We start from the raw sequence: 25974 nt of genomic DNA, 5'->3' as shown, positions 1-25974 counted from the left end.
GACTCTCTGGTAGGGGAGTGGGAAGGGGTATATGAAAAGGAAGGCGACTTAAAAACAGAGGATACTAATTTACAAAGAAATATTCCATCCCTAAAAACTGAATTTTAAAAGTGTCTAAATGCCACAGAGTATCATCATATACAGATGACCCCCAATTCTACAGCTTCAGTCTTAAGGTCTCTGTCCTGAATTTTAAACTACCTGCTGGTTCTCTCCACAGGAATGTCTTGATGACACTGTGCTTAACACTCCAAAACAACTTCACCTTTCACTCTAAATCTTCCCCATCTCCTGACTTTCCTATGTATTTGATGAAATTGTCATCATCATCATCATCATCATCATCACTCCCTCCCTCTCTCCTCTCTCCTCTCTCTTCTGTTTTTCTCTCTCTCTGTATGTCTGTGTCTCTCTCTCCTTTCCTTCCCCCTCCTCTTCCTCTCCTCTCCTCCTCTCCTCTCCCTCCCACTGACTCCCCTCTGTCTGTCTCTCTCCCTCTTTTCTTTCTCTTCCTCTTCTCTCTCCCTCTCTCTCTGTGTCTTTGTCTTTCTCCTCTCTCTCCCTCCTCTGTCTCCTTCCCTCCCTCCTCTCTCTCTGTGTCTCTCCTATCCTATGGTAATTTCATTCAGCAGACACTTACGAAGTATACAGTGATAGTGGAAAGACACAAATTCAATAGTTCCTGCCCTCAAGGAGCTTATAGTCTACTGGAGAGATATTACATGTCCATCATGTTTACAAGTAAAGACAGTACAAGAAAAACTGGTATTACTCAAGCACAGGCCTGATCATGCTATTCCCCTGGTCAAGAAGCATCAGTGTTTGGCATTTAAAGACCTTCCTAGTATGGCGCCAACCTATTTTTGTGGGCTGATTACATAATACATTCTCCCCTTCAGACAAACTAGCCAACTTGCTGTTCCCTTTCTTGGGGTGGGGGTGAATTCCATCTCTCATTTCTATGCTTCTGTACAAGCTGTCCCCCTTGTCTGGGATGCTCCCCCTCCTCATCTCTGCCACTTGGAAATGGTAGGTCTCTTCAGGGTTCAGCTCAGGTGGCCCCTCCTCCTCCAAGAGGCCCAATTGTTTTTGCCCCAGCCCACCTTTGGAAATGGCTCTGTATTTGTTTCTATGATAGACCTTGCATTTGCTCATCTCTGAATATGTTGTCTCTCTCCATTAGGATGTAAACTTCTTCAAGGTAGAGATTGTCTTCCTTTTATGCACCTGTCCCCAGGGCCCTTCACTTAGTAAGCCTTTAATAAATGCTTATTGGTTGGTTGGTTGTTGAGGGAGAGAACATGAAAGAGTCAGAGAAGGCTTCATGGAGTATAGGGCACCTGGGGTGAGCCTTGAAGGAAGACAGATTCACAGAGGTGAGCGGGTGATGAAGAAGAGCATTTAAGGTTTGGACCAATGCATAAGTCAACTGTTTTTTATCTGCCTCTTGCGATATCTTTTGAATATATATCTTCCTTTCCATTCTCACTGCCACCACTCTACTTATGCTCATTAATTCTCTTTTAGAGGGTTATTTAACTGCCCCCCCCAAAAAAAACCAGCCTCCTAACTAGTCTCTCTCTCTAGGGTTTCATTTCTCCAATTCATCCTTAACACTACCACCAAGGGGACCTTCCTAATCAAGTTAGTCCTCAAAAGTCCCGAGTGGTTCTTCATTGCTTCTTGCCAAATTCTTTAGTCTAGTTTCAGTGCCCTTTGCAATATGGCTCCCCCTAATATTTGCAGCCTTATTTCATACTATTCTCTCTCATATATTTTACTTTCCAGCTGAACTGGATTATTCTTTCACTGTTCCTTGATTTTGTCCTGAACTCTCTTGTCTCCATATATTGGTCACTGCTGCCTCTCAAGACAGGAACAGACATTCCCACCTATCAGATGGAATCGCTCACTCCCCGCTTTAAGACACAGCTTAAACAATGATCAACGGTGAAAGATTTAGCTACTCTGCTTGAGACAATGATCTGTGACAATTCTAAACGACCCATGGTGAAAAATGCTGTCTGCCTCCATACAGAGAACTGATGAACTGAGTACAAATTGAAACATCTTTTGCCTTACTTTTCTTGGTTTTTTTTTTTTTTTTTACAAATTGGCTAATATGAAAATATGTTGCCTGATTTCACATGGGTAATTAATATCATATTGCTTGCTTCTCAATGGGTGAGGGTAAGAATTTAAAACTCAAAAAAATGTTAAATGAATGCTGAAAATAAATAATTTTTAAAAAAGGGACAGGCACAAGGGGAAAAAAAGACCCAACTTAACTGCTACTCCCTCCATGAAACCTTCCTTGTCCTCCCAAGAAGTGATCTCTCTCTCTCTCCTCCAATCTTTCATCATATTTTGGACAGCATATTCTAAATCATAATACAGTTATCTGTGTACATCTTTTCCTTTTATTAGAATGTCAGCTCCCCCAGGCAGGGAAAATCTGTTGTTTTCTATTATCTTCCTTGACTTGGTGGGTCAGCAGGAGCAGAGTTGTAGCCAATATCATCATGGTATTGACCATCCAAGGTCATGGGCCAATCAGGCCAGGATGGGGCCTTTCCTTGGAATTCTGGCTGGAGGAATCACCCAGAGGGTGAGGATGATAAGAGAAATGTAGAGAGACTGCAAGGAATCAGACCAGTCATCCAGTCATGGATGAGGTGGTTGTGGAAGGACTGAGTAAATTACTAGGCAAGGGTCTACGGTGAGGGAAATGCAAAACAAGGGACCAGCAGAGCACATGGAGGAGGGCTGCTGGAGTGGCAACAGGCCACAAAATCATCGCCTGTGGGGATTCCTTGAAGAACCTGGGGATGTTTAGCCTGGAGAAGAGGTGTCTTGGGGGAGCCAATCGCTGTGTGTATTTTATATTTATGTACATATTTATATTTTGTAATACAGAACCACATAGGCATATTGACAAATATTGTCTATATTGTGATTATTTTCTTGCTAATACAGGGTGCAAATTAAAGGGCCAGCTTGTACAGAATAGATTTGCTCTGTGTGGTCCCAGAAGTGATGGAGAGAAGCTGCAGAGGGAGACTGAGGTGCCTGGCCCCTAGAGCTATCTACAGAAGAAGGGGCTGCCTCTGAAGGAGAAGGCTTCCTTCCCACTTCCCAGTCATCTTCCTCCCCGAGAAGGCCTTCAAGCAGATGCTGGTGACAGGTGTCTGTCAGGGATGTCACAGCACAGGTTTCTGGTCGGGGGCAGGTTGGACGCGGTGGCCTCTGAGGTCCTTCCAACTCTGAACCGTGACTGTGAGCCGTAGCTGGCACCAGGGGTTTGGGGCCAGAGGCTTGGGGGAGGTGGATGGCTGGTCCTCTGGTGTTACGGACTTGTGGTCCAACCTTCTGCTCTCTTCAGGTCGGTCTCAGGTCCTACACTGTGGTGCACCCCCATTCCCAGCCCAGGATTTCTCCAGGGGCATTGAAAGGGCTTCTTACAAATTTGTGGCCAATCAGCATGGCACATTGGAAAGAGCTGATCTCACAATGAGGAGGGCCTGGGTATGAATCTTGCCTCTGGATTACTTATTACCTCTATGGCCCTGGGCAAATCATACAACCTCGGTCTGCCTCAGCTTCCTTATCTGGAAAGTGGGAATACCAACGTCACCCACCTCCCCAGGTGAGACAATGTTTGCAGGAGGCGTGCGGGCGAGGTGTGTGAACCAAGGATGGCCTTGCCTCTCCTGGAGAGCAGCAGCCGCCAGGCATGGTGCATCTGCTGCTTTCAACCACACGAGAATGTCCACGTTTCAATAACTGTCGTAGTCAGGGGCCACAGGGAGCGGAATAACGACAGTGTTTCCGGGACACATTTTCCGTGTTTTCATTCCTGGTCCCCCCTTCCGGCGGGGCCCGAGCCTGTGGGCCTGCCATGCGGGAGGCACCGAGGCTCATAGCCCCCTTCCTTCCTTTCCTGGTTGAAACAATTACTTTCTCCAAGTGATAGCTCCTTTGACACAGGAAATGCATAGTTTTCAGAGGACTTTGTGCACAATGGAACGGAACAGCATAGGAAAATAATTTTATACTTTTTCCACATAATTTTATTGACATCTTTTATTTTAAGATTTCCTGTATCCCTCACTCACCTCCTCCCATTCATTCATTCATTCAATCAACTAACATTTATTAAGAAGTACATTGAGCACTGGGAAGCCCTGTGTTCAAATCCGGCCTTAGACACTTACTAGCTGTGTGACCCTGGACAAGTTACTGGACCCTGCTTACCTCAGTTTTCTCATCTGTAAAATGAATTGGAAAAGGAAAAGGCAAACCACTCCAGTGTCTTTGCCAAGAAAACCCCAAGTGGGGTCACAAAGAGTCAGACGTGACTGAAACCGCTTAACGACAAACACTATGTGCCAGGTACTGTGCTAAGCGCTGAGGATCCAAAGAAAGGGAAGAGACAGTCCCTGTTCTCAAGGAGCTCACAGCTGCATTCCTTATAACAATAAACTCTTTTAAGAAGAGAAAAAGAGGGAGAGAAAAATCAGCGAAACAGATCAATCCGTTGAAAAAACCTGCAGTTCTGCACCCATGGACCTGTAACCTCTGGAGAGAGAGGGAGAAGTATCTTCTCATGTCTCCTCTTTGAGGCCACATTTCATGGATTATTAATACTGATTTTACTTTTTTGGTAAATGATGGGTTCATACTTGTTAAAAAAAAATCTGGAGCAAGCTTTTGAGGGCTTGGCACTTATAAAATAAAAATGAAATCACTTTTGTTATCCCAGCACATTGGGGGCAACTAACATAAAACATGGTACAAAATAAATGAATTTAAGAGATTCACTAAAAAAATCATTTATGCATTTATAGAATTTCTCTTCAAAATAATTCAAAGAATGCAGCAGAGTAAATAGAAAGCCAGCTTCAGAACCTGGGAGACCTGGATTTAGGTCCCTTGTCTGATACATACTGGCTGGTAGACCCTAAGCACTGTGGCTGGCCTCTCATTGCCTTAAGGCAACTCTCTACCATTATTCATTGAAGATCCCATGCTGCCATAGATTAGGGGTGGAGAATCTGCAGACTTGAGGCCACCTGTGGCCCTCTAGGACCTCAAGTGTGGCCCGTTGATGGAATCCAAACTGCACTTGAGGACCTTGAAGGAGAAAGAGTTTCTTTTGAGTTTCCTGGACTAATGAAATTCCAGGTATGACCATATCTATCTATCTACAGTTATCCCTTCCACATCACCATGGTTAGGGGCATGGCACCCCCACGATGTAGAAAATCTGCATAAAATTTTTTGGCCCTCCCTTCATACCAGAGAAGAAATCTAAATTATTATGGTATTAAATGATAAAATGTGTTGACATTACATAATACTATACATATATTTTATGCACTTCTGAATTGCTAAACTTTTTCTTCATCTGCTGGCCTTTACATTTGGTCATTTGTGGTCATTTGCAGCTTTGGCAAACCTCTCCCCAAATTTCCATTTAATTTCTTATGCCAAACCTCACTATATCTAAACTGGGATGAGGAAAGTCATGATGTGGAAGGAATAACTGTAGTCTGTCGGTCTGTCTATCTATCTGTCTATCCTACTTCTCTATCTATCTAATTTATTCATCTATCTAATTTATTCATCTATCTAATTTATTCATCTATCTTTCTATCTAATCTATCTATCTGTCTGTCTGTGTCTGTCTGTCCATCCATCTGTCTGTCTATCCTGTCTATCTATCTGTCTGTCTATTAAGTCTGTCTATCTACTCTACCTGTCTATCTATCAAAAGAACTTTCCCAAGCCAGTATTCCTCACATACAGGTTTTACTTCTTTGGAAAAGGAAGCAGCAGCAAGCTGATTAATGTTCAGAATGGGACAAATGAACCGGAATGTCATCCTACTTCCTTTCAAGAGTACTTGAAGTCATTCCATTACTTCTTTATAGTACCCTAGTGAAATCTGTAATTGTCTCACAGATAGAAATCAGCATAATAAACCATTCCACATTCTTTCTCTCCCCCTCTCACATTCAGAGCACTGATGAAGCTCTAATGAGCCTGGGAGGCTGAGGCAGGTTTGGGGACCAGAAAGAAGATGGGTGTGGGCAGAGTACAATTGGAGCATGTTGGGCTAATCACAAGATTTAGAGCTGAAAGACATCTCAGATGCCCCTTAATCCAATCCCCTCATTTTACAGATGAGGAAACTGAGGCCCAGAGCAGTGATGTGCTCAAGATCACTCAAACAAGAAGAAGGAGAGCTGCAACCCAAATCCTCTTGCCACAACACCTGCTTGCCTCCCTCTTAGCTCAGAGCCAAGAGGTTCTGAGCCTGAACTCAGGTTCCTTCCAGCTCCATCATTACAGGAATAAGTGACTGCATGAGGACATATTTAGAACTCAGGTAGCCAAAGGGACCAATGGCTCACACCTATATATTATCTTCAAGACCATCACTGACTTACTAGAAAGTATAGGGTGGTAGGGAAGGAAATAGATAGCCATGGTGTTTGAAAATTCCAACATCTGCATTCAAAAGTATGCCATTTATTTATTAGAAGACACACTTTATTTAAGAGGTATTGAAAAGGACAAGTAGTTGACTAATTCATGGTCTCCACTTACCATCCAGGTCGTCGGAGTCAGCTGTTGTACGATACAATAGGGATTCCAATAGAGATTCCCGCTCCAAATCTTCCTTTGGGGCATCTTGAGGACATTCAGATTCCAAAGCTTCCATCTCTGGTCCTCCAGACACAGGAGGCATCAAAGGATAGTCAATGCACTCAAATCCACTGACAAAAAAAGACAGTTTGACACTTTACTTCAAATGCACAGCCACATTGGGGTGTTAATAAAATCAGCCAGTTAAAATATGTAACTTGTGATGAAAGCTATAACATCATCTGGGGTGGAAACATCTTGAAAAATCATATAGGACTGTTAGCATTGAGTTGATCACCCTGGAATCAAACTAGATTGGTGGACTCTGTCTGTCAACTGGATAACCCTGAGCCCTGGGCTTGAAGGTCTGCTCCCTCTAAGCTGCCTCCCTCAGACACCATGTAGAGAGGTGGAAAAGACTGAATGGAGGCATCAGAGGACTGGCTTCTGGTCCTACTCTGGTCTGTCATTTCTTGGCTAGCTGGCTTTGGGTGAATCACTTTACTAAAAGGAGCCTCAATTTCCTCATCTGTAGAATGGATATGTTAATCCCTGCCCTCCCTCCCTCAGGAGGTCCAAAGGGATCTCCAAGGCCATTGAATCCAACCCAAACAGATGCAGGATAATGTATGTCAAAATGTTTTATAAATTGGAAGGCACTGTGCCAATAGCAGGCATTACTATTATCCTTATAACAGTAAATTAAATTTTAATAAGTATTTGTGAAATTGAATTGCATGATGCTGATTCTCCTGATCAATAGCAAAGAATGATAAAGAGTCCAATCTTGAGAGATGTTCACCTCAAGGTCTCTGCTGCAGATTGGGACTTTCAGTTTGCAGAAGGTGCTCCTGCATTCTTCTTTTCCTTCCTCTTCAGGACTCTGGAAACTTCACAGTTTCTTCATGAGGAGTGAGAGCTCCTTCCCCAACACAAACCATGACCTCTCCCTCTACACCTTAGAAGGCAGCCTTTGTCAGCTGTTGTAGCCAATAGAATTGTCCTCTGCCAGCCAACCTTCCCATAATGAGGTCAATCATCAACCTTAGAAAAAAGGACTTTAAAGCCAGGTGTAGTGGTGTGTGTCTGCTGTCCCTGCTGCTGAGTTCGGGGGATCACTTGAGTTTGGGAGTTTTGAACCACAATGGAGCTGAAGCTAATTGGGTGTCCACGTTGAAGCCAGTCCCAGTATGGTGAGCCTACAGGTGTGTAGGGCCACCAGAATGCCCAAGCAGGGGAAAAGTGACCCATGTCCAACTTTCTGTGATGTGGGGCCAAGCCCACAAGCAGTCCCTGCCCTTCCAGCCCCGGAGAGAGAAGGAGACCCAATGACATCGACGACAACAAAAAACTATTTAAAAGTGTACATCTGAACACTGTTTTCCATAATTGCCTAAGTTCCTGCAATATAGTGGTTTATTATTAGTATAAAAATAATCCAAGATAATGACTCTCAGATTGCAGATCTCAGACCTTGCCTTTTCAAGCCCTCTATCTCCTGCATTTCAATATTGTATTATCCTAGATCCTGCCAAGTGAAGGAGAAGAAAAAGAGGAAGGAGGAGGAGGAGACGACTTAGGAGGTAACATTATCACATTATCTATAGCTGTCTTCATTCATTTCGTGGCTATCATATGGAAGAAAACATCTGTTTATTCTGCTTGGCCCCAGAGGTCAGAACTTACAACAATGGGTAGAAGTTGCAAAGAACCAAATTTAGACTACCCTTCCAAATAACTAGAGCTACCCAAAAGTAGAGAGGGCTGCCTTAGGAGGTCTTTGTTAGCCCTTCATTTTCAGAGAGGACCAGTGATATCACTGGCGATGTCTTGACTTGTGCACAAATTGGATTGAAGTGAGACAGAGTCAGCAGGGACCTCCCCACTCCCCAAGATGCTAGTTGTCAGCCTCACTCTCTCTTCCAGAATCATCGAAATCCAGTGGCAGGACAAAGTCAGGATGACTGGCAATGGCCCAGGATGCAGCGGATGACCTTGCCGTCTTCAATGTCTGATCAATCTCTTCAAGCTCCACAGAACCTGCTTCAACCACCTTCATGGCTGTTGGAACAAACTGTTCTCATTCACGCATTCCACCAGGGGAAGTCTCCACATGCTTGGGGTAGACACTCCCCCCTTACTCACTGACAGGTTTGTGGCAGCCCTCCCACCAGACGTGCTAGTCTTCTCTGAATGTCTCAGATGTCCCAGGGCTTTAAGCAGAGGTTGGATGACCACTGGTAAGGTACATTGCAGAAGGAATCCTTTTTCATATTCAGGGAAATCTCCAAGACTTCATAGATAGCTGGTGATTTCCCCTACAACTCTTAAATTCAGTTGCCTGAAATCACAAAAGATGGGTTACTTCTCAATAAGCAGCAAAGGTCCCAATCTGAACCATTTTGATGGATCAGTCAAACACCATTCCCTTAGCACTTCCTCTCTGCCAGGCCCTATGGGAGGTGCTGAGGATGCAAAGCCAAAAGGGAACCATCTCTGTCCTCAAAGAGTTTATATTCTATGAGGGGAGTCAACATGTACATGAAATTGTCAGCTTTGAACTTTGAAAAAACAGAAAAAAATTAATAATAACTCACCTCTGTAGCACATCAAGGTTTCCAAAGGAGTTGATTCACAACTATCCTTTCAGGAGGGCACTGCAAGTACTATTATAGTTCCTAATTTACAGATGAAGAAACTGAGGCCTCACCAGATGAACTGAGTTACTGAGATCAGACACTGAGGAGGCTTCAAAGGCTGGTCTCTGAACCCGGGGCCTTCCTGATCCCAAATCCAGAGCCCTTCCCACTCTGTTGTGCTGACTTTACTTCAGAGAATCTCAAAGAGAATTAAGATGCTCGAAATGAACTTGGCACTAACTCAACCAGAGGAGAGTCACAGTATGTAAAGAATTTTCAAAGTAGCCTTAACTTTGATCACACAGTGATCAGAACTGGGAAAATGGAAACTCATCACTTATGTTCCACTTTCCTCTCCAAAGAGATTGTGAACTAGTGACATCAGCACAAAATTGGGAGACAGGGAGTTAGGAAGGCTAACCTTCTCTTTGAAATGAACAATCCATCTGACCTCAGATAAATCCCTCACTCTCTCTGCTTCAGTTAATATTTACTTTTAAAAAAAAAGCGCTTTGAAGATTAAAAAAAAAAACCTTTGACTAAGTAGTAAAGAATTACCCATCTACAGGAATCATTAAGGGCTGACAAACACCTTCATCCTAAATTCTAAACCCTAGGAATATTAATGATGATTAAGAAAATGATATGGAAAAAAAAGATTAAAGGAGCAGCTAACTAGTACCGACCTGCTTTCTTCATGACAATTGACCATGGAACATATTGTTGGTAAGGTTTTCAAATACTGGGGTTTTCTAACTTTCTTTTTTCTACTTTCTAAGTCTCTATAAGTGAATTCAACATGGCGGTGGTAATTTGACATTCTGAGAGGGCTTTGCATGCTTGTGACAAAAGAAGCCTAAAAAAAGACCAGATTCCTGCATAAATTCAGGGGCAGGAATTTGAGAAGTCTGTGAACTCACTTTCTAATCAGATCCAAACTCTGAAGGGGAAACAGGGCTCTGAGAAGCTCTTAAGGCCTAACCTGGTGAATAGAACAGAACACCTTACACACACCTACTCTTTACTCCAGTAGGGGACAGGAAGAAGGGGATGGCAATTCTATCCAGGACTTACAAGGGAGTTTGGATGAGTTTCACCTCAGCATCTCCAGTCACCTTGAAAAAACCGAAATTCGAGAAAGCCGGCAGCTGTACGTATCGCACCCCAGCCTGGATCTTTAAAGCTCGGCCACTCTCACCTTTTCCAAAGACAGAGAAAGCAAGGAAAGCAACAGTTAGATCATCAAACCCATAGTTCTTTAAGCACTAACAGGGCATTATTGTGTCCTGCAAAGCTTCTCACCATGAAGACTCTCCTTGAAGGCCACTCATAACAGGGAGTGGTAGCTCCAAGTATACACTTGAGTTTATACTTTAATCAGTTTTGTGTTCTATTCTATCCTGTACACATCTGTAAAGTCCCTGTTAAATTTGAGGGGAGGGAAAGGGCTTTGCCTTCAGTGGGGTTTGGATTCTACATGGGAGAACAGAGACCTAGGGCCATAGACCTAGATGGGCACAATCACAAGGCAGATGATGAGAGGCAAAGATGAGGTCCCCTCGAAGTACTCTATGAAAATTTTAGGAGGGAGAGGACTCTTTACAATAAGATCATCGAAAAGAAACAAACTGCCTAAACTTATGAACACCCGAAAGTACACTTCCACAATGTAATCACATTTCATTCATTGTTTGTTCAGTTAGCCTTTGCTAAAACGCCCTTTCCATCTCTCTCGATTACTCACAAAGAGGGTTGCCAACTGGCCAATATTTGACCATTTTGTTGGATCCCATTCTCCACTACACCTCGTTTTTATCTTGGTCATTTTATTCACAAATAGCATAACCCCCAAAACCTAACTCTTAGAGGAAGGTTTTTTTTGGACCCTGTCTCCTTGGGCTGCCCTCCTTTGCCTGGTCAAATGCATTATACTCTTCAGAAAGGGTTTTTCTTCATCATTTCCCCTGACTCCCATCCTAGAATTCTCAAGTTCCCCCTGGGCCCAGGGGTTCTTATAAGGGAGATCCTGGAGAATTGTGACACTATCCCAATGTAAATGGCTTAATGTTTGAACTCTTCTCGACTTGGTCATGGTGACTAGCCAGTGATTAATTTTGTCTTGCCTTCAGTGAGGAAGCCTATGAAGTGAAATCTGTGTGCTTGGTTCCCAGGGAATACAAACACAGAACAAATGCTCATGAGTTGACAAACATTTTAAATTCAATATTCAGTCATTACTTAAGAGGGACATTTCTTAAAACACAAACAAGAACCATGATGCATGCATTCATGGCCCCAAGATCAGAAAACTTGAACAATGAAGCAATACACAATGGTGTGAATGCAAAAATAAGGCACAACGGACATCATGAGAGGATAAGAAAGACGGACTTGGTCTTGGAGGCAGGAAGGCCTGAGTTAGAATCCCACCCCAGACACTTGCTAGCTGTGTCCTCCACCTTTCCATCTACTGACTCCTTCCCTCCTGCCTCAAACATGACCAAGTCTCCTCCCCTCCCTCCATCCTTATAAACCTTCAAGAACAGGCCTTACCCTTTTGTTGAAGTTGTTGTTGTCATATCTGACTCTCCATGACCCCATTTGGGGTTTTCTTGGTACAGATACTGGAGTGGTTTGCCATCTCCTTCTTTAGCTCGTTTTACAGATGAGGAAACAGAGGTAAGCAGGACTAAGTGACTAGCCCAGGGTCACACAGCTAAGTCACATTTGAACTCATGATTCCAGGTCCAGCTCTATCTACTGCACAACCTAGCTACCTGTAGACCTTACCATGCCCTGAAGCTAATGTCCTATATTTCTCCTCCTCATCCCCCATCTTGAAGGTCTTCAGGTGGATTCTGAATGAGAGACCCCTTGTCAGGATGTCATAGTGGGGACTCCTTTGGTATCTGGACTAGATAATCACAGAGGTACTTTCCAAACTCTCAAATTCTATGATTCTTCCCTTACTCAAACACAGATACTGGACTGGTTTGCCATTTTCTTCTCCAGTGCATCCCCATTTTACGGATGAGGAATTGAGGCAAATAGGGGGTTAAATGACTTGCCTGGGGTCACATAGCTAATAAGTGTCTGAGGCTGGATTTGAACTCAGATCTTCCTGACTCCAAGCCCAGTGCTCTATCCACTATGCCATCTAGCTGCCTCAGCTGTTCAATCATTTTTCAATCACGTTCAACTCTTTGTGACCCCGTTTAGGATTTTCTTGGCAGAGATACTAGAGTGGTTTGCCATTCCCTTCTCCAGCTCATTTTACAGATGAGAAAACTGAGGTAAACAGGGTGAAGGGGCTTGCCCAGGGTCACACAGCTAGTAACTGTCTGAGGCTGGATTTGAACTCAGGAAGGTGAGTCTTCCTGCCTCCAGGCCTGGCACTCTATCCACTGTGCCCAGCAGCTTGACATTACTTGTGATTCAAGCAATGTTAATTATTGTTGGGTTGACTTTACTGAATTATAAGTTTTGCACAAAAGCACTGTTTTACCTCGTAACTTTTAGCAAAAACTAATTTCCAAAGACATTCCATGTTCAATGGTAGTGATTGAGGGTAGTTCCATTATTCAGAAAAATTTCAATCTCAGCTTTGAGCTAAAAAAATCACAACAAAACTTTCTCTCCCTCTTCTTTTCTTGTTTTGACAAGATGGGTATGCCCTGATAATAAAAATAGTGTTGCAGTATGGCGAGATACGTGGCACTTGAAATGCCATCAAGTTATAACTGTCCCTGATCTGTTGCATGCTGGACATCATACATGCATACATACATATACACACACATCTACATACATACACAGATATCACAATCATTGCCTCCCATGTTAGAATGTAAACTTTTTGCAAGGAGCAAGCGTTTCACACTTCGTACTTGTGTCTTCAGTGTTTAGCACAGTGCCTGACATATGGCAGGTCTTTAATGAATGCTTACTCATAATTGGTCGAACGACTCGTCCAGATCGTACTGCCCATAAGTTTCTGAGGTGGAGTATGAACTCGTATTTTCAGGACTCTGTGGCCAGCTCTCTCTGGTGCCTTACTATAGGTAATGCTTCCATACAACAGCTGCTTAAAATATTTTCTGAATGAAAAAAGGAATAGTTAGCTTTGGAACAAGCTTTCTTGCTTTTCTTTGAATTCAGAAATTTCTGCCTTATTAGAGCCCCAGAACGCATTGCCCAAAATGGCAAAGCTGTTTCTGTGTGCTCAGTTGGGAAGACCAGAATGTGGAAGAGAAAGGAAACTGGTCAGGAGGCAACTGTTGTTTGTCCTCCATTTTCAAAGAGGACCAATGACATAACAGGGTGATGTCTCAATTGGCTGTAAATTGATTCAAATGAGGCAGAGTTGCACAAAGTCATCAGCCTCACTCTTTCTCCCTGAGTCATCAACATCCAGAAGCAGGACAGAAGTCAAGACCACTGGGGATGGCCAGGGATGCAGTGGATGACCTTGGCATCTCGGATGTCTGACCAAGCTCTAAGCACTCCACAGCACCTGCTTCAGCTGCCTTCGTGACTGTTGGAATGAGTTGTTCTCTTCTACATATTCCTCTTGAGGAATGGGCTAGACCACGGCTGATGGACTAAACCATGCCGAAGGTAACTCATGGGCCATCAACTTGTCAGTGAGTTAGGGGTGTGTTTACCCCAAGCATGTTACAGTTTACTGGAGTATAGTCTCTGTGCATGTTACAGCTTCTTGGAGCCACAGATGAGAGCTGAGTGCCAGGTAGACACTGGAGGTGGATGCGCAGCCCTCCCACCAGAGGTGCTGGTCCCTCAGGGGACAACAGGGAAGTTTTCAATGCAGGTTGTGATATGTCAGGGACCGGGAGAAGAGGACCTTGTAGCCTCTTACGAGAAGACTTGGCCAAAGGGCCTAAGTGTCCTTTTCCTGTCCCCCTGCTCAGAGATCATCTCTGCTCCTGCTGCATCCCTCAGCATGAAGCAAGAAATGAGGGAAAACTGACTTGGTCCCCCTGGCTCAGAGTGCTGTGTTGGTGGTTCATACCTTCCCTGAGATAGAGAAGATAATGAAATGTTTTCATTTTAAAAGCCTCCTGCTGCGCTAAAGGTTGTACAGGGAAGTAAAAGTAAATAAGAGTTATTAAATAGTGTCAACAAAGGACTTTATTCTCTTAATTATGTTAATAGGCACTTGTAAGCAAGATTTGTTGCCATCTAGATGAGCCTTAGTTGCCTCTTGATATGTCTTTGACTTTGAAAGAAAAGACTTTAAATATCCTGGGAGAAACCTGAATTGTCCCCTGCCTGATTGGTCTAGCAGCCATAAATCATCCTCTCAAGTCCTTGTGTCAGGCCTCCCTGTAGCAGGAGGTGACCCTGGATTTGGGAAACCAAGCCCTGGCAGCTCCTGCCAAGTTGGGCCTGGAAAGGCCATGAGCACAGGCCAGCGATGGCCTCTGAGTGTCCGATCTGAGGACCATCTCAACTGCTCCTTGAGAAAGTCAGCTACCAGACAGCATGGTCCAGTGGCATGGGCTCTGAGCTGGGGGTCATAGAATCTGAATTTGAATGCTGGCTCTGATGTTTAATTCCCTATGTGACTCTGGGCAGGCTACTCCATCTCTACAGACTTGTTTCCTCCTCTGCAAAATGAGAGGGGGTGGACGTGACAGTTCCTGAGTCCTCTTCTAGCTCTAGAACTGTGATCCTAGGGAATGATTTTGGGTTTTTTTGTCCAGAGAAGCTCATATGGGAGAACCCACATCAATGAGATCACAGATACCTTAAGTACTGAATCACTTATACACACACACACACACACACACACACACACACACACACACACATACACACCCCGCATGTTTCAATGGACCTGTGAACTCATCAAGGTGGGTACTATCTCCACTGATACAAATTCCAACCCATCCATACTAGTCCATTGTAGGTGATTCTTGCTTATGTTCTCCTCTAGGCAGGAGATGTGACATTTTGTTGTGACAATCTTTTAGCTTTCTTAACATTGCATGGACATCAACGGGGCACACAGCCTGTCCATCCATTATCACTGGCTCTACAGGACCAGCCCATTGCTTCTTCTCATCATCCATTTCTCTGATGACACCCTTCGGACTGTTTCTCCTGGGCAATTCCTCACCTGTTCTACGTTCAAGCCTGCTAGTGCCCACATGAACCATCTTCTCCATTGCCCTATTGTTGAACCTTAACTTCAATTCTTTGGAGACAGTGGCATTCTAAGACTCAACCATATAGCTGCACTGGAAGGGAAGGCCTTTGTTTCAGGGAGAAGTGTGGGAATCTTTAAACTGGATGCACGAATTCCCAAAGGTTATCCCGTTTGCTTTCCTCTTCTTGTTTAATTCTAAGATGAGCTATTTGTCTTCAGTGTCTTCCCAAGATATCTATGTCCTGGTGAACCAGCTCTCTGGATTGCCCATCCAACTGCACAGCATAGTTTGCATAATGGAGAATCTTCATCCTCTTGGTTTTTCCTGTGTAGATAGTTGAGCCCTTTTGAGAGTGTTAGATATTTTATTTAAAAGTACAAAGTTCTAGGGTTTGATGTAGTTGCCATGATGTCTTCTAGTAAGAAGAGAATCTGAAGGCATCCATTAGCTAAAGGGCAAGTTTCTTTCATTTGCCCTCTTTGCTGGACCTCCTTCTCAATAGCAGCAAACACATTTGTGCTTTGGCAGGCACATGTTCCCACATTTCATATCTTGCTGAATATTAATAATCAGAAGGTCACTGAACAATTCTTTCACGACTCTTATAGGATTTGGACATGTGCATGGGGGACACTTTGTTGTACTCTGCCGACATACTTCTGTGAAGAGTTTATTAACAACCAGGCTCCCCCACCCCTCAGTGATGTCAGTGGAAGAGGCAGCCATCCCAGCAGCACAGGGTCAGGCTCTCTCTAAATGGTGGCACTACATCTAAAGGGTGTAGCCACACGCTTAGAACTCCCACTCCCAGCTGCCCTGAAACCAGGGTTTCTGTTTTCTATCTGCTGTCAGTAATTCTCTCCAATTATTATTGACTCATTTGGGTGGGAAGGAACCTATAGGAAGTCATCTAGTCCATCCCTCTGCGTCATAGCAGGATTGATTTAATTATTTGTAAACCACCCCTGACAGATGGATGTCTGGTCTTTGCTTGAACACCTCCAATGAGGGCAATTAGAAACCCTGCCATGGCAGCCTGAACCATTGGCAGCCAGCTCTTACACGGCCATGTCTTCTGCACACAAATATACCTATTAGAATACTTTCCCTTCTCTGTTTTGCATTCTAGGATATTTGTGGTAAATAGACATAAATTAGAACCAATTTGTCCTTCTTTTGAAGCCAAGTTACAACCATGCCTATATACATGTATATGTGTGTATGTATGTGTATATATAAATATACATATGAACATAATATGTATATATTTATAAATAAATATTTATATATTTATTCATTCACTTATTAATTTGTTTATTTGACAACAGATATCTCCAACAACACCAGGGTTCAAACTTTATGTGCTATTTTGGCACAGTTATTAAAGGAGTCCAAAGAATTGCTTAGAGGATCTATAGCTTGAAAGAACCTCAGAGGTTGCTTAGTCCAACTCCCTCTTTAACAGAAAAGGAAACCGAGTTCCAGTGAGGGGAAATGGCTCTTTGAAGGTCACCCAGGTAGAATCTGGAATCTGACCCCCAGCTCCTCAGATTCTAAAGGCCATCCCCACCACCACGGCAACCTGCACCACCACAAACAAGGCCACTTCATTTGGGTGAAAGAAAAAGGTCATTGAGAGTGGGACAGATTCTGAACCAAGATCACAGTGTGTTGGGGGTAAAGGAAGGTAAAATACAATCCCTCATTCACATTGCTGGTACTTGTGAAAAAAATGACACTTTAAAAACATAGGTATACATAATAACTAAAGATGCTCTTACTTTCAACAATTTCCCCATCGTCCGTCTGGAGCTGAACCCTCACGGTGATCGAAGAACCCTGCACGACCTTAATCACCTTCGGACCCAAAATCACAATCTTTGAGGCTTGAACTAAAACAGAGAAGGATAAATGTGCATTGGGGTTGTAACAATGAGCTCAACTGTCTCACATGAGAATTTCTTATCCATCTAGTGGATGGCTCCCAGAGAGGAAATGTGATTCCACAGCATTATTAGATGAAGGAGAAACAAGAGTTGGGCCCAATTCTTGGGGGTATGAAGGCTGTTGTCTCTCTCCTTTTTTTTGAAAGAAGTAACTTTAACCTTAAAATAGTAACAAAAATCAATTAACTTATATTGAGAACTGGTTAAGCTTTTCAAAAAATACCCTCTGACACACAGATTCCTGTGACAAATTATTAGTGATTTCCTCCCTTTGTGTCCCCTTACATTGCTCTTCAGTCATTTGTTTACCTCTATATAGGTGCACATGTGTTTTTATGTTGGCCGTGTCACTGGTATTCTGGGTTTGCTTTCTGTGATTCACGATAAATTTCTTTGAACACTCAGCCTCCCCTCTTTTTTATAATGTTTTTACGGTGTATTCCCCCAAACGAGAATATTAGGTCAAAGACACAATCTGCGTTATTACTCTTGGAGTATATCATGCTGCCAGATTTTTCTTCAAAAGAGTCCACTGGTTTGCAATTCCATCAGCAATGTATGAGTTCTATTAGTGAATTTTCACCCCTCTAATGCCGAAATTTCTACACATGTGAAATAAGCATAACAACTCTAACCTTACTTATTGGGAAGAATACCAAATCCTTTCTCAGAGGAACTCCTGAGAAATGCACAAAGTTTTTGAGTGTCTTCTCAGAATGAAAAAACAAGGCATTACTCTCTAGTGAGACAAGAGCTAGTTCAGCTAGAAAATATTTTTTAAAAAAATTAATGCTAAGCATATTAAAGCAACTTAACAAATACCTCTTAAATTAAAACCATGACTTTACAATGTTGCTTTACTGGATTTGGCAAAATTTTTTATAGCATTTCAACAATGAAAGCAAATTGATATTAAATATAGATTGCAAAGATTTGCTGATTTAATACATGTTGAAAATGCTGAAGGTGAACAGCATGAAAGGTATTTAGATTTACCATTTGAGTGGAATATTCTAGTATGGCTTATGGACTTGGACCAGATTCAGACATAGCATCTTCTCCATCTGAGTCAGCAACTTTAGGTTGTTTCTGAAGACAGAGTGCTGCTCAGAGCTCTTTTGATTGTTTCATCAACATGAGTAAAATAATTTGTAATACTGAGCTCAGATTTATGGCCACTCACAATGATTACAAAGCTCTCTTTGTAGCAAGGGCTGTCTCCTGCGATGCCACCAGCTGCCCGAAGGCAAGAATTAGCAGGTATTCTCAGCAGACCAGAAAACTGTGATATTTCCTTTGTTTTGTTTCTAGCATGTGTTTTCTTTCCGTGGTACCTTTGAATCTTGTCATCTAAACAGATGCCTTCTGGATTAAAGGATGAGAGAGGTTTTTTTTCTTCTTTTTTTTTTGGAGGCAATCAGGGATAAGTGACTTGCCCAGGGTCACACAGGTAGCAAATATCTGAGGCCACATTTGAACTCAGGGCCAGTGCTCTATCCACTGTACACCTAGCTGTCCTCCTTTTATTCAACGAAAGAAATTGAATCTATTTAGGATTTCATATTTCCTCATCAGCATAATGGGGATAACTGCAGTAGCAGCCCCATTGGCACAGTGGATGGAGTAGGGGCATGAAGTCAGAAAGATCTGGATTCAAATTCGGCCTCTGACATTTAGTAGCTATAAGACCACTTGAGTTCTCAGAGCTTCTGGCAGCTCTTTAAGACATGGCTACTAAGTCATGGATCACAAGAACGTGCTGTTATGATTGCACATTGCTTGCCATCTTGGAGGGGGGAGAAGAAGAAAAATTTGGAACTCAAAATCTTATAAAAATGAACATTGAAAGCTATCTTTACATGTAATTGGAAAAAATAAAATACTATTTATAAAAAAAAAACCCAGACATATTTTCAGAGTTGGAATTGATACTGGAGGCCATCCCATCCAACACCTTCACTTTTACAGATGGAGAAACTGAGAGGCTTATCCAGGGTCACTGATGAATTTCCACTGACCTATGCCATAGGATTGTTGGAGATTAAATGAGATAATAATGTAAAGTGTTTTGTGAACCTTAAAGTGTTATATAACTACCAAAAATTTTGATTATAAATGTATGATACAGGAATATTCCATCTAACATTATCCCAAACCATTACATTTCATAATGGTGCCATTAATATAATTAGAAACAAACCATTCTAAAATGTAAATAATAATTTAACACAAATTGGCTACAGGCCTAGGACATAAATCAGATGGTCTAACTAGGGAACTAACTGATGCAGTAACATTCTTTCACCTAACAGAGAGAACCAATTAGCAACGCTAGATGGGCCATGCCTGTATTGGGTGTGCCACTAACCATCAGTTGTCTGTAAGTGGAATGAACAGCTTCAGGAAGTGGTGGGCTTCCCCTGCTAGACCTCAGAAGGCAAAGGTTGGATGACCATTTATTGAATATGTTGTAAAAAGTGATAATGGTTTGAGTATGGGCTCCTATGTTCTTCTCCTGGCCCTGTTCCTGACTTCGGGATTTCAAAATCATGCGTCTGCTGCAGTGTCATAATGGGACTTTCCTCAGTACCTGAGGCCTAAGGAACAATTATCTCTGCAGCCTTCTCAGACTGGAATAGCCCTCTACAAGGTCTGCTCCCATCTGCCATTGGTGAATTTCCTCCTGGGGTATTTTGTGGAGAGACCAGAACCAGCCTTTATTCCCTTGATGGTCCTGCTCCTGTTACCCCCTCCTCTTTCCAGTCCCCTTTCTGTGTGCTATCTTCTCTCTTTAGAACTCATGCTCCTTGAGGGCAGGGACTGTCCTTCTTTTTGCTCGTATTTGTATATTCAGTACTTAGTGTCTGGAACACAGTATTTAATAAATCTTTGTTTCTTCCCTTCTTCCCTTCCTTCCTTCTTTCCTTCCTCCCTTCCTTTCCTTTCTTCCTTCATTTCTTTCAGTTTTGAGCCTTGATGACTCTGATTCTGTGATTTCTAAGGCAGTAAGTCAGACCATTAATACTAGTCTTAGCTTCAAGTATAAAGTTCTTCATATGTTATTTATAGAAAGATTATGTCTCCTAACACTGAAATCCACTATTTTTTTCCATAGTACTTTGATATTCAGTCATTTCAGTTGTGTCTAACTCTTCATGCCTCCATTTGTGGTTTTGGCAAAGATACCAGAGCAGTTTGTCATTTCCTCCTCTAGCTTATTTTGCAGATGAGGAAACTGAGGCAAACAGGGTGAAGTGACTTGCTCAGGGTTACACAGCTAGTGTGTCTCAGGCTGGATTTGAACTCAGATCCTCCTGACTCCAGGCCTGGTGCTCTATCCACTGCACCCCCTAGCTTCCCTTTCCCATAGTACATCCCCTAGTTAATACTTTAGGGTATACCTCCCAAGTGAGAATTGATGAACTCTCAAAGCAGAGTAAAACATATATTTTCTTTTGGATATGGACAACAAGATAATTTGTTTTGTTTAACTATATATGTTTGTAACAGAGATGTTGTTTTTTCTTTCTTTCTTGGTGGCGGGGAAAGGAGGTGGGGAGAGAAAGCAGATTCTTGTTGACAAAACCTTTTAATTGAATTGTTAAAAAGCAAACACAAAAGTACAAAATGCACAAAAAAGGTGTTAACCTGTCATATATATATATATATATATATAAAATTATGAAACACTTTTTGAAGAAATTCATTGGAAAGATATTCACTCCTCCTATTTGGGTTGATACAATAGAAATGAAAACGCTGACTTAACATATTTTTTCCCTTGCATCCTCTAGAACACCTGACTTTTCTGCCCAGCATTCTATCTGTGCTGCTGGATGCCAAAGATCCACTGGAACACGTGGGCACGGTGCTGACAAAGAGTGTTCTGAGGCCTGCTCTTGGGCTGTTGGATTTAGCAGCAGGGAGGGGAGGACCTGAGAGTTTTGATCTCAGTGGTGTCCCCCTCTCCCCTCTCCCTGACTTGTGGTCCACATGCCTCCCCCCCCCCATACCTTGCTCTGGGAGCCCTCCCCTTCTGCTTCCTTGCAGACCCCACCGTAAATGGCCAGGGGCTTTGACTACAACAAAACTCATCATCATTTTAACTATGTTTCTTGTTACGGTTTTTTTCTACTTCTCTCACCGTTCTTAAACATTTTGTTCTAATAACATAGTGGAGCAAAAAGCAGGAGGGCCTTCAAAAACACCGAGAGGAAGCTGATTCATAGTGAAAATGCTACAGGACAAGTTGGACTAGTTTGCACCCTGGTCTGCAGAGCCTCACCACCCAACTGTGATCCAAGCTGCTTACTTCCAGCATTATTCTCTCCTCCATGTGCTGGCCAGACTGCAGACAGGCAGGTCACATCTCATTTGGACAGAGATTCGAACCTGGCCTGTACCATGCTCCTATATTAAAGTGAAATTAGCAAACTGCTCTTCCAAAAAGGAATCCAGAATCACTTTTCCCATTCCATTAATGCTCTCCAACTAATTTAATTCTAGGAATAGTCTCTTCTCCCCCACCCCCCTGAATGCCCACTTAATCTAACAACTACTGGCATGGGCTCCAACCCTACGCCCATCAGGCTAATTTAGAACGGGGTCACACAGAAATGTGAACACAACCAATAAGCCATATTAACTGAGGGAAGGACAACCAAAGCAATCCACCGAATCTATTTAATAAATGAAAAAAAGTAAACGACATACTTGCTGGATAGCCATTGATCCACAGTCCCTCATAGATGATGCCAGAGCAATGAATCATGAGGCCTTGGCCATTGAATACACCATTTCGCCACTGTCCCTGAGAATGAAATGACATGTTGATTTCAAATTTGGGTCCCAGAACAGGAAACTTTAAGAAGAATGTGTTTTTTCCTTTTTCTTCTTAAAAACTCTCAATAGCTGAGTGGGTGGTCTGTGGAGCACAGGAGAGACTTAAAAATACACTGCAAATACTTTTCAGTGAAAAGTTGAATGGGTGAGTAGGAAACATTCAGAGATTACGGACCATTCAATACTATTCTCTTGGAATAAAAGGTTTTCTGGAAAAACCAAATTTCCTTAAGTGTTGTTTGAAACCCTTTTACTGAGGCTAAGAAATTATATTTTATCAGAATGCAATCAATTTTGTTTAGTTAAATAGGGTTTCCCTTTTGAATCTCAAAGGCGCCAATAAGTATGTGGAAAATGGTACGGTATATAAAATGTAATCAAAACATGGTACAAATGGTATACTGTTGAGTACGAAAGGATTCTTTTATTACAAAGTCATTCCATTTGTGCAGAGTATCATAAAAGAGACAAAAACTCTGCACCTACAGTACTGAGTGTTAGGATTAAGGCTAAATAATTACTCTGTTACACTATTCATTTATAAATAAAAAGCCCAATTAAAAAACACAGTTTGAACAAATGGAGCAATGCGTCTATCCTCTGCACATTGTAACTATGTCTCCCATAATGAGCTTGGCTTTCAGAAATAGTACTCAAAAATAAAGGAGAGAAACCAATCGGAAAAAAGCAGGAAATTACTTCCATGAAACTTTTCAAATACAGAACATTCAGTGGCATTTTACTAGAAGAAAGAATTCAAGCAAAAAGTTTTAAATTTAAATTTAATTTTAATCCTTTTCTTGAAGTGACAATTATCATGGATTATTATGCAATCATGTCTTCTGCCGAGTTCCAAGAATGGAGGCAGAGACCATTCTGAGATGCCTGATTTTCAGTCTTTTAATTTTAAACAGAAACCATGATTCTGAAACCAGAACTTGTGGCCTTCACCATCACTTGAAGAATATGGGTTTTAAAAAGATGAGTCTTTGTTTCAGGGAGAAGTGTGGGGTCACCAAAAGCACCATGCAATTGCCCAGCCAACTCTGAGCCAGTGAAGTGTCTGTTCAAGATGTACGTATTGATGGACCCACTCTGTGGGTTTTTTAATCCCACTGCCTGGACAATAGGCATTCAGAATTCATTTGGTTTTTCCAGTGTGGGTAATGAGGCCTCTTGAGCAGTGACACAATCAGCATGGGATCATCCACAAAGGGGAGCACCTGGAGTTCTTAACTATTTGTAGGAAATCTCACTTCTATATGGACTCTGTCCTTTGGAAGAATGCCCCATGACGGTGGGGCATACTCTTTGGCAAAAATTAAAAATTGAGGATGATGCAAAAGATGATGGAGAAAGGCACAAGGCTGACTAGAGAAGGCTGTCACAACCAAGAATTGTACAAGAAAAGCAGTGTCATCCAAGAGATACATAACCATGAAAGAAGAAAGGCCAGTCATGGGCTTAAAGCAAGGGATAACTGAGGGATGGAAAGTGTGCTCTCCTGGTACCCACATGAGGTAAGGGAACTAGAGGAAAGACTGGATATGTTGGGTGAAACCCCTGTGGAGGATTTACTGGAGAGTAAGGCCAAGACCAAAGATGAGAACCCATGGATGGTTTGTGGGTTGTGTATCCCCATCAATGGGACTGTGGACTCACCAAAGATCTAAATAATTTTTCAAATACCTTACCAGTTGATGTGCTAAAAGCATTTCTGCCCAGAGCGCAGGACCATGAGCTATGGACATAAGTTGCAGAGGCAGATTTAGGCTTCATGCCAGAAAAAACTTCCTATGAGAGCTATTCCAAAGTGGAACGGTCTGTCTCGGATCCCGGGGTCCCTGGGCTCCTTCATTAGAGGAGGTCTTCTGTCAGAAGCTGGCTTAATCACCTTTTGGGTAGGCTTTTGATGATGGTCTTACTCAGTTACAAGTTGGACTGGATGGCTCTGGGAGTACCTTCGACCTCTGAGATTTTGTGAGCCTTTTAACTATATTCCCAAACGATTTTTCTTGTATTGATTTCTCAGTCTGCCATGCAATAAAACTAACAAAACTTTCAGTGCACTGCCCCTTCCCTCTCCTACTCTCAAACGCCATGTTTCAGAACACTTTTTTTTCAAATGGACATTTTAAATTCTCTGTGGTTTCACGTATAGAATCTACCTTGTTAAATCCTAAACCTGCAAATCTCCTCTGCTCTAGGACTTTGTCTGCAAAGCAAACTAAAATGGGCAAAGACCATGATACAGATTAGGCAGAATTTCTATTCCGTTCTGTGTTTCTTTGTAGTGTCTATCAATCACTGCTCCTACTGCCCTCTGGGGCCAAGCAGAGCATGGCTAATCCCTGTCACAGGACAGCCCATCAGATCCATCAGATACCTGAAAACACTTATCATGTCCCCCCTAATTAGGAGTCCTCTCTTCTCCAGGCTCAACATCCCCAGTTCTTTCAGCCAATCCTTATCTGGCATGGACTCAAGACCCTTCTCACTACCTGGGCTGCCTCCCTCTGGGTCCCTCCAGTTTATCAGTAGGGATAGTGCTATCAATGGAGGTTGGTACCTTCTCTGCAATTTAGAGTCTTAGTTTCCTGGGCCTTTGAAAAGTTGAATGACTTGTTTGGAGTCCTCAAGCCATTATGTGTCAGAGGTGAGACTTGAACCCGGGTCTTCCCAGCTGCAGGGCCAGCCTCTCTATAGTTTATCAATGACCTACTGAACCTGGGGTGCTCAGAACTGAACAGAACAGAGGACAAAAGGACTGTCACCTCCTTGTTCCTGGAATTGATGCCTATTAATGTAGCCTTAGATCCATGGGTGGGCAGCCAGACTCATCTTCCAGGAAGACTCATCTTCCTGACTTGAAATCTGGCCTCAAGACACTTCCTAGCTGTGTGACCCTGGGCAAGTCACTTCACCCTTTTGGACTCAGTTTCCTCATTTGTCAAATCAGCTGGAGAAGAAAATCCAGTATCTTGGCCAAGAAAACCCCAGATGGGGTCACAAAGAGTCAGACACAATGGAAAAGCGACTGAACAACGATGACAAGATCTGGGGTGAGCTGGAGTTAGCTTGAAGGGCTTGGGAGAGACGATTATGACATTTTCAGTGAGCATTTACACCTTGTAAATCTATAAAGGCTACAAATCACGGCTTGATTTATTGTTTTCTTGATTTTCTAGACTTTGGAAAAGTGAGGGAGAAAATGTTGATAAAGCAGATTAAACTGAAAAGTGTCCGGTGGGTACAGCTGGTCATTAACCATTCACCAGCACAGCCCCGACCAGATTCCATTAGCTTTGGGGGTGGGGGCCGCCACATCACTTAGCTGACTCCTACTGAGTTTGCATTCCACTAAAGTGCCCAGATCCTTATTTTTTAAACCCATTATTCTATTCTATTCTGTCCTATATTTCTATCCCGTAGCTGTGAAGTGGCTTGTTTAAACCCAAGTGCAAAACTTTATATTTATATTCCTGTTGTTTCTCTTTGGGGATCCCTGTTTGATGCTCTTGCCTGTCAAGAAGTATTTGGATCTGTCATCCAGTACCAATCCCTCCCAACTTTGTGTCACCTAAAAACTTAGATCAGCTTGAGGTCTGAGCCTTGCTTCAAATGGAGGTCAAGAGGGAGTCAAATCCAGTCATGGGAGAAACATTCTGAACCAAAGTGTAAGTCTGGGGAGCAGCAGGTGGGCCAGTTTGCCTGGAACATAGTGTG

The 25974-nt window shown here is 42.6% G+C and overlaps 1 protein-coding gene across 1 annotated transcript in view; it reads right to left on the bottom strand.

Annotated features, from left to right (window-relative positions):
* Positions 1-3200: 3200 nt before the first annotated feature.
* MORN1 (MORN repeat containing 1) overlaps positions 3201-25974 on the bottom strand; it is a 44339-nt gene continuing 21565 nt past the window's right edge. The window contains exons 7-12 of the mRNA XM_036743641.1: positions 22120-22216; positions 17242-17352; positions 10365-10488; positions 6613-6782; positions 3639-3748; positions 3201-3287 (exon numbers count right to left, since the gene is read on the bottom strand). Coding sequence (XP_036599536.1) covers positions 3201-3287; positions 3639-3748; positions 6613-6782; positions 10365-10488; positions 17242-17352; positions 22120-22216 — 699 coding nt within the window. The remainder of the gene's footprint in view (positions 3288-3638; positions 3749-6612; positions 6783-10364; positions 10489-17241; positions 17353-22119; positions 22217-25974) is intronic.

Source organism: Trichosurus vulpecula, chromosome 2 (genome assembly GCF_011100635.1).
Source record: "Trichosurus vulpecula isolate mTriVul1 chromosome 2, mTriVul1.pri, whole genome shotgun sequence".
Classification (NCBI taxonomy): domain Eukaryota; kingdom Metazoa; phylum Chordata; class Mammalia; order Diprotodontia; family Phalangeridae; genus Trichosurus; species Trichosurus vulpecula.
The sequence above is the reverse complement of the archived record's forward strand: the minus strand, read 5'-3'. Positions and strand labels throughout refer to the sequence as shown.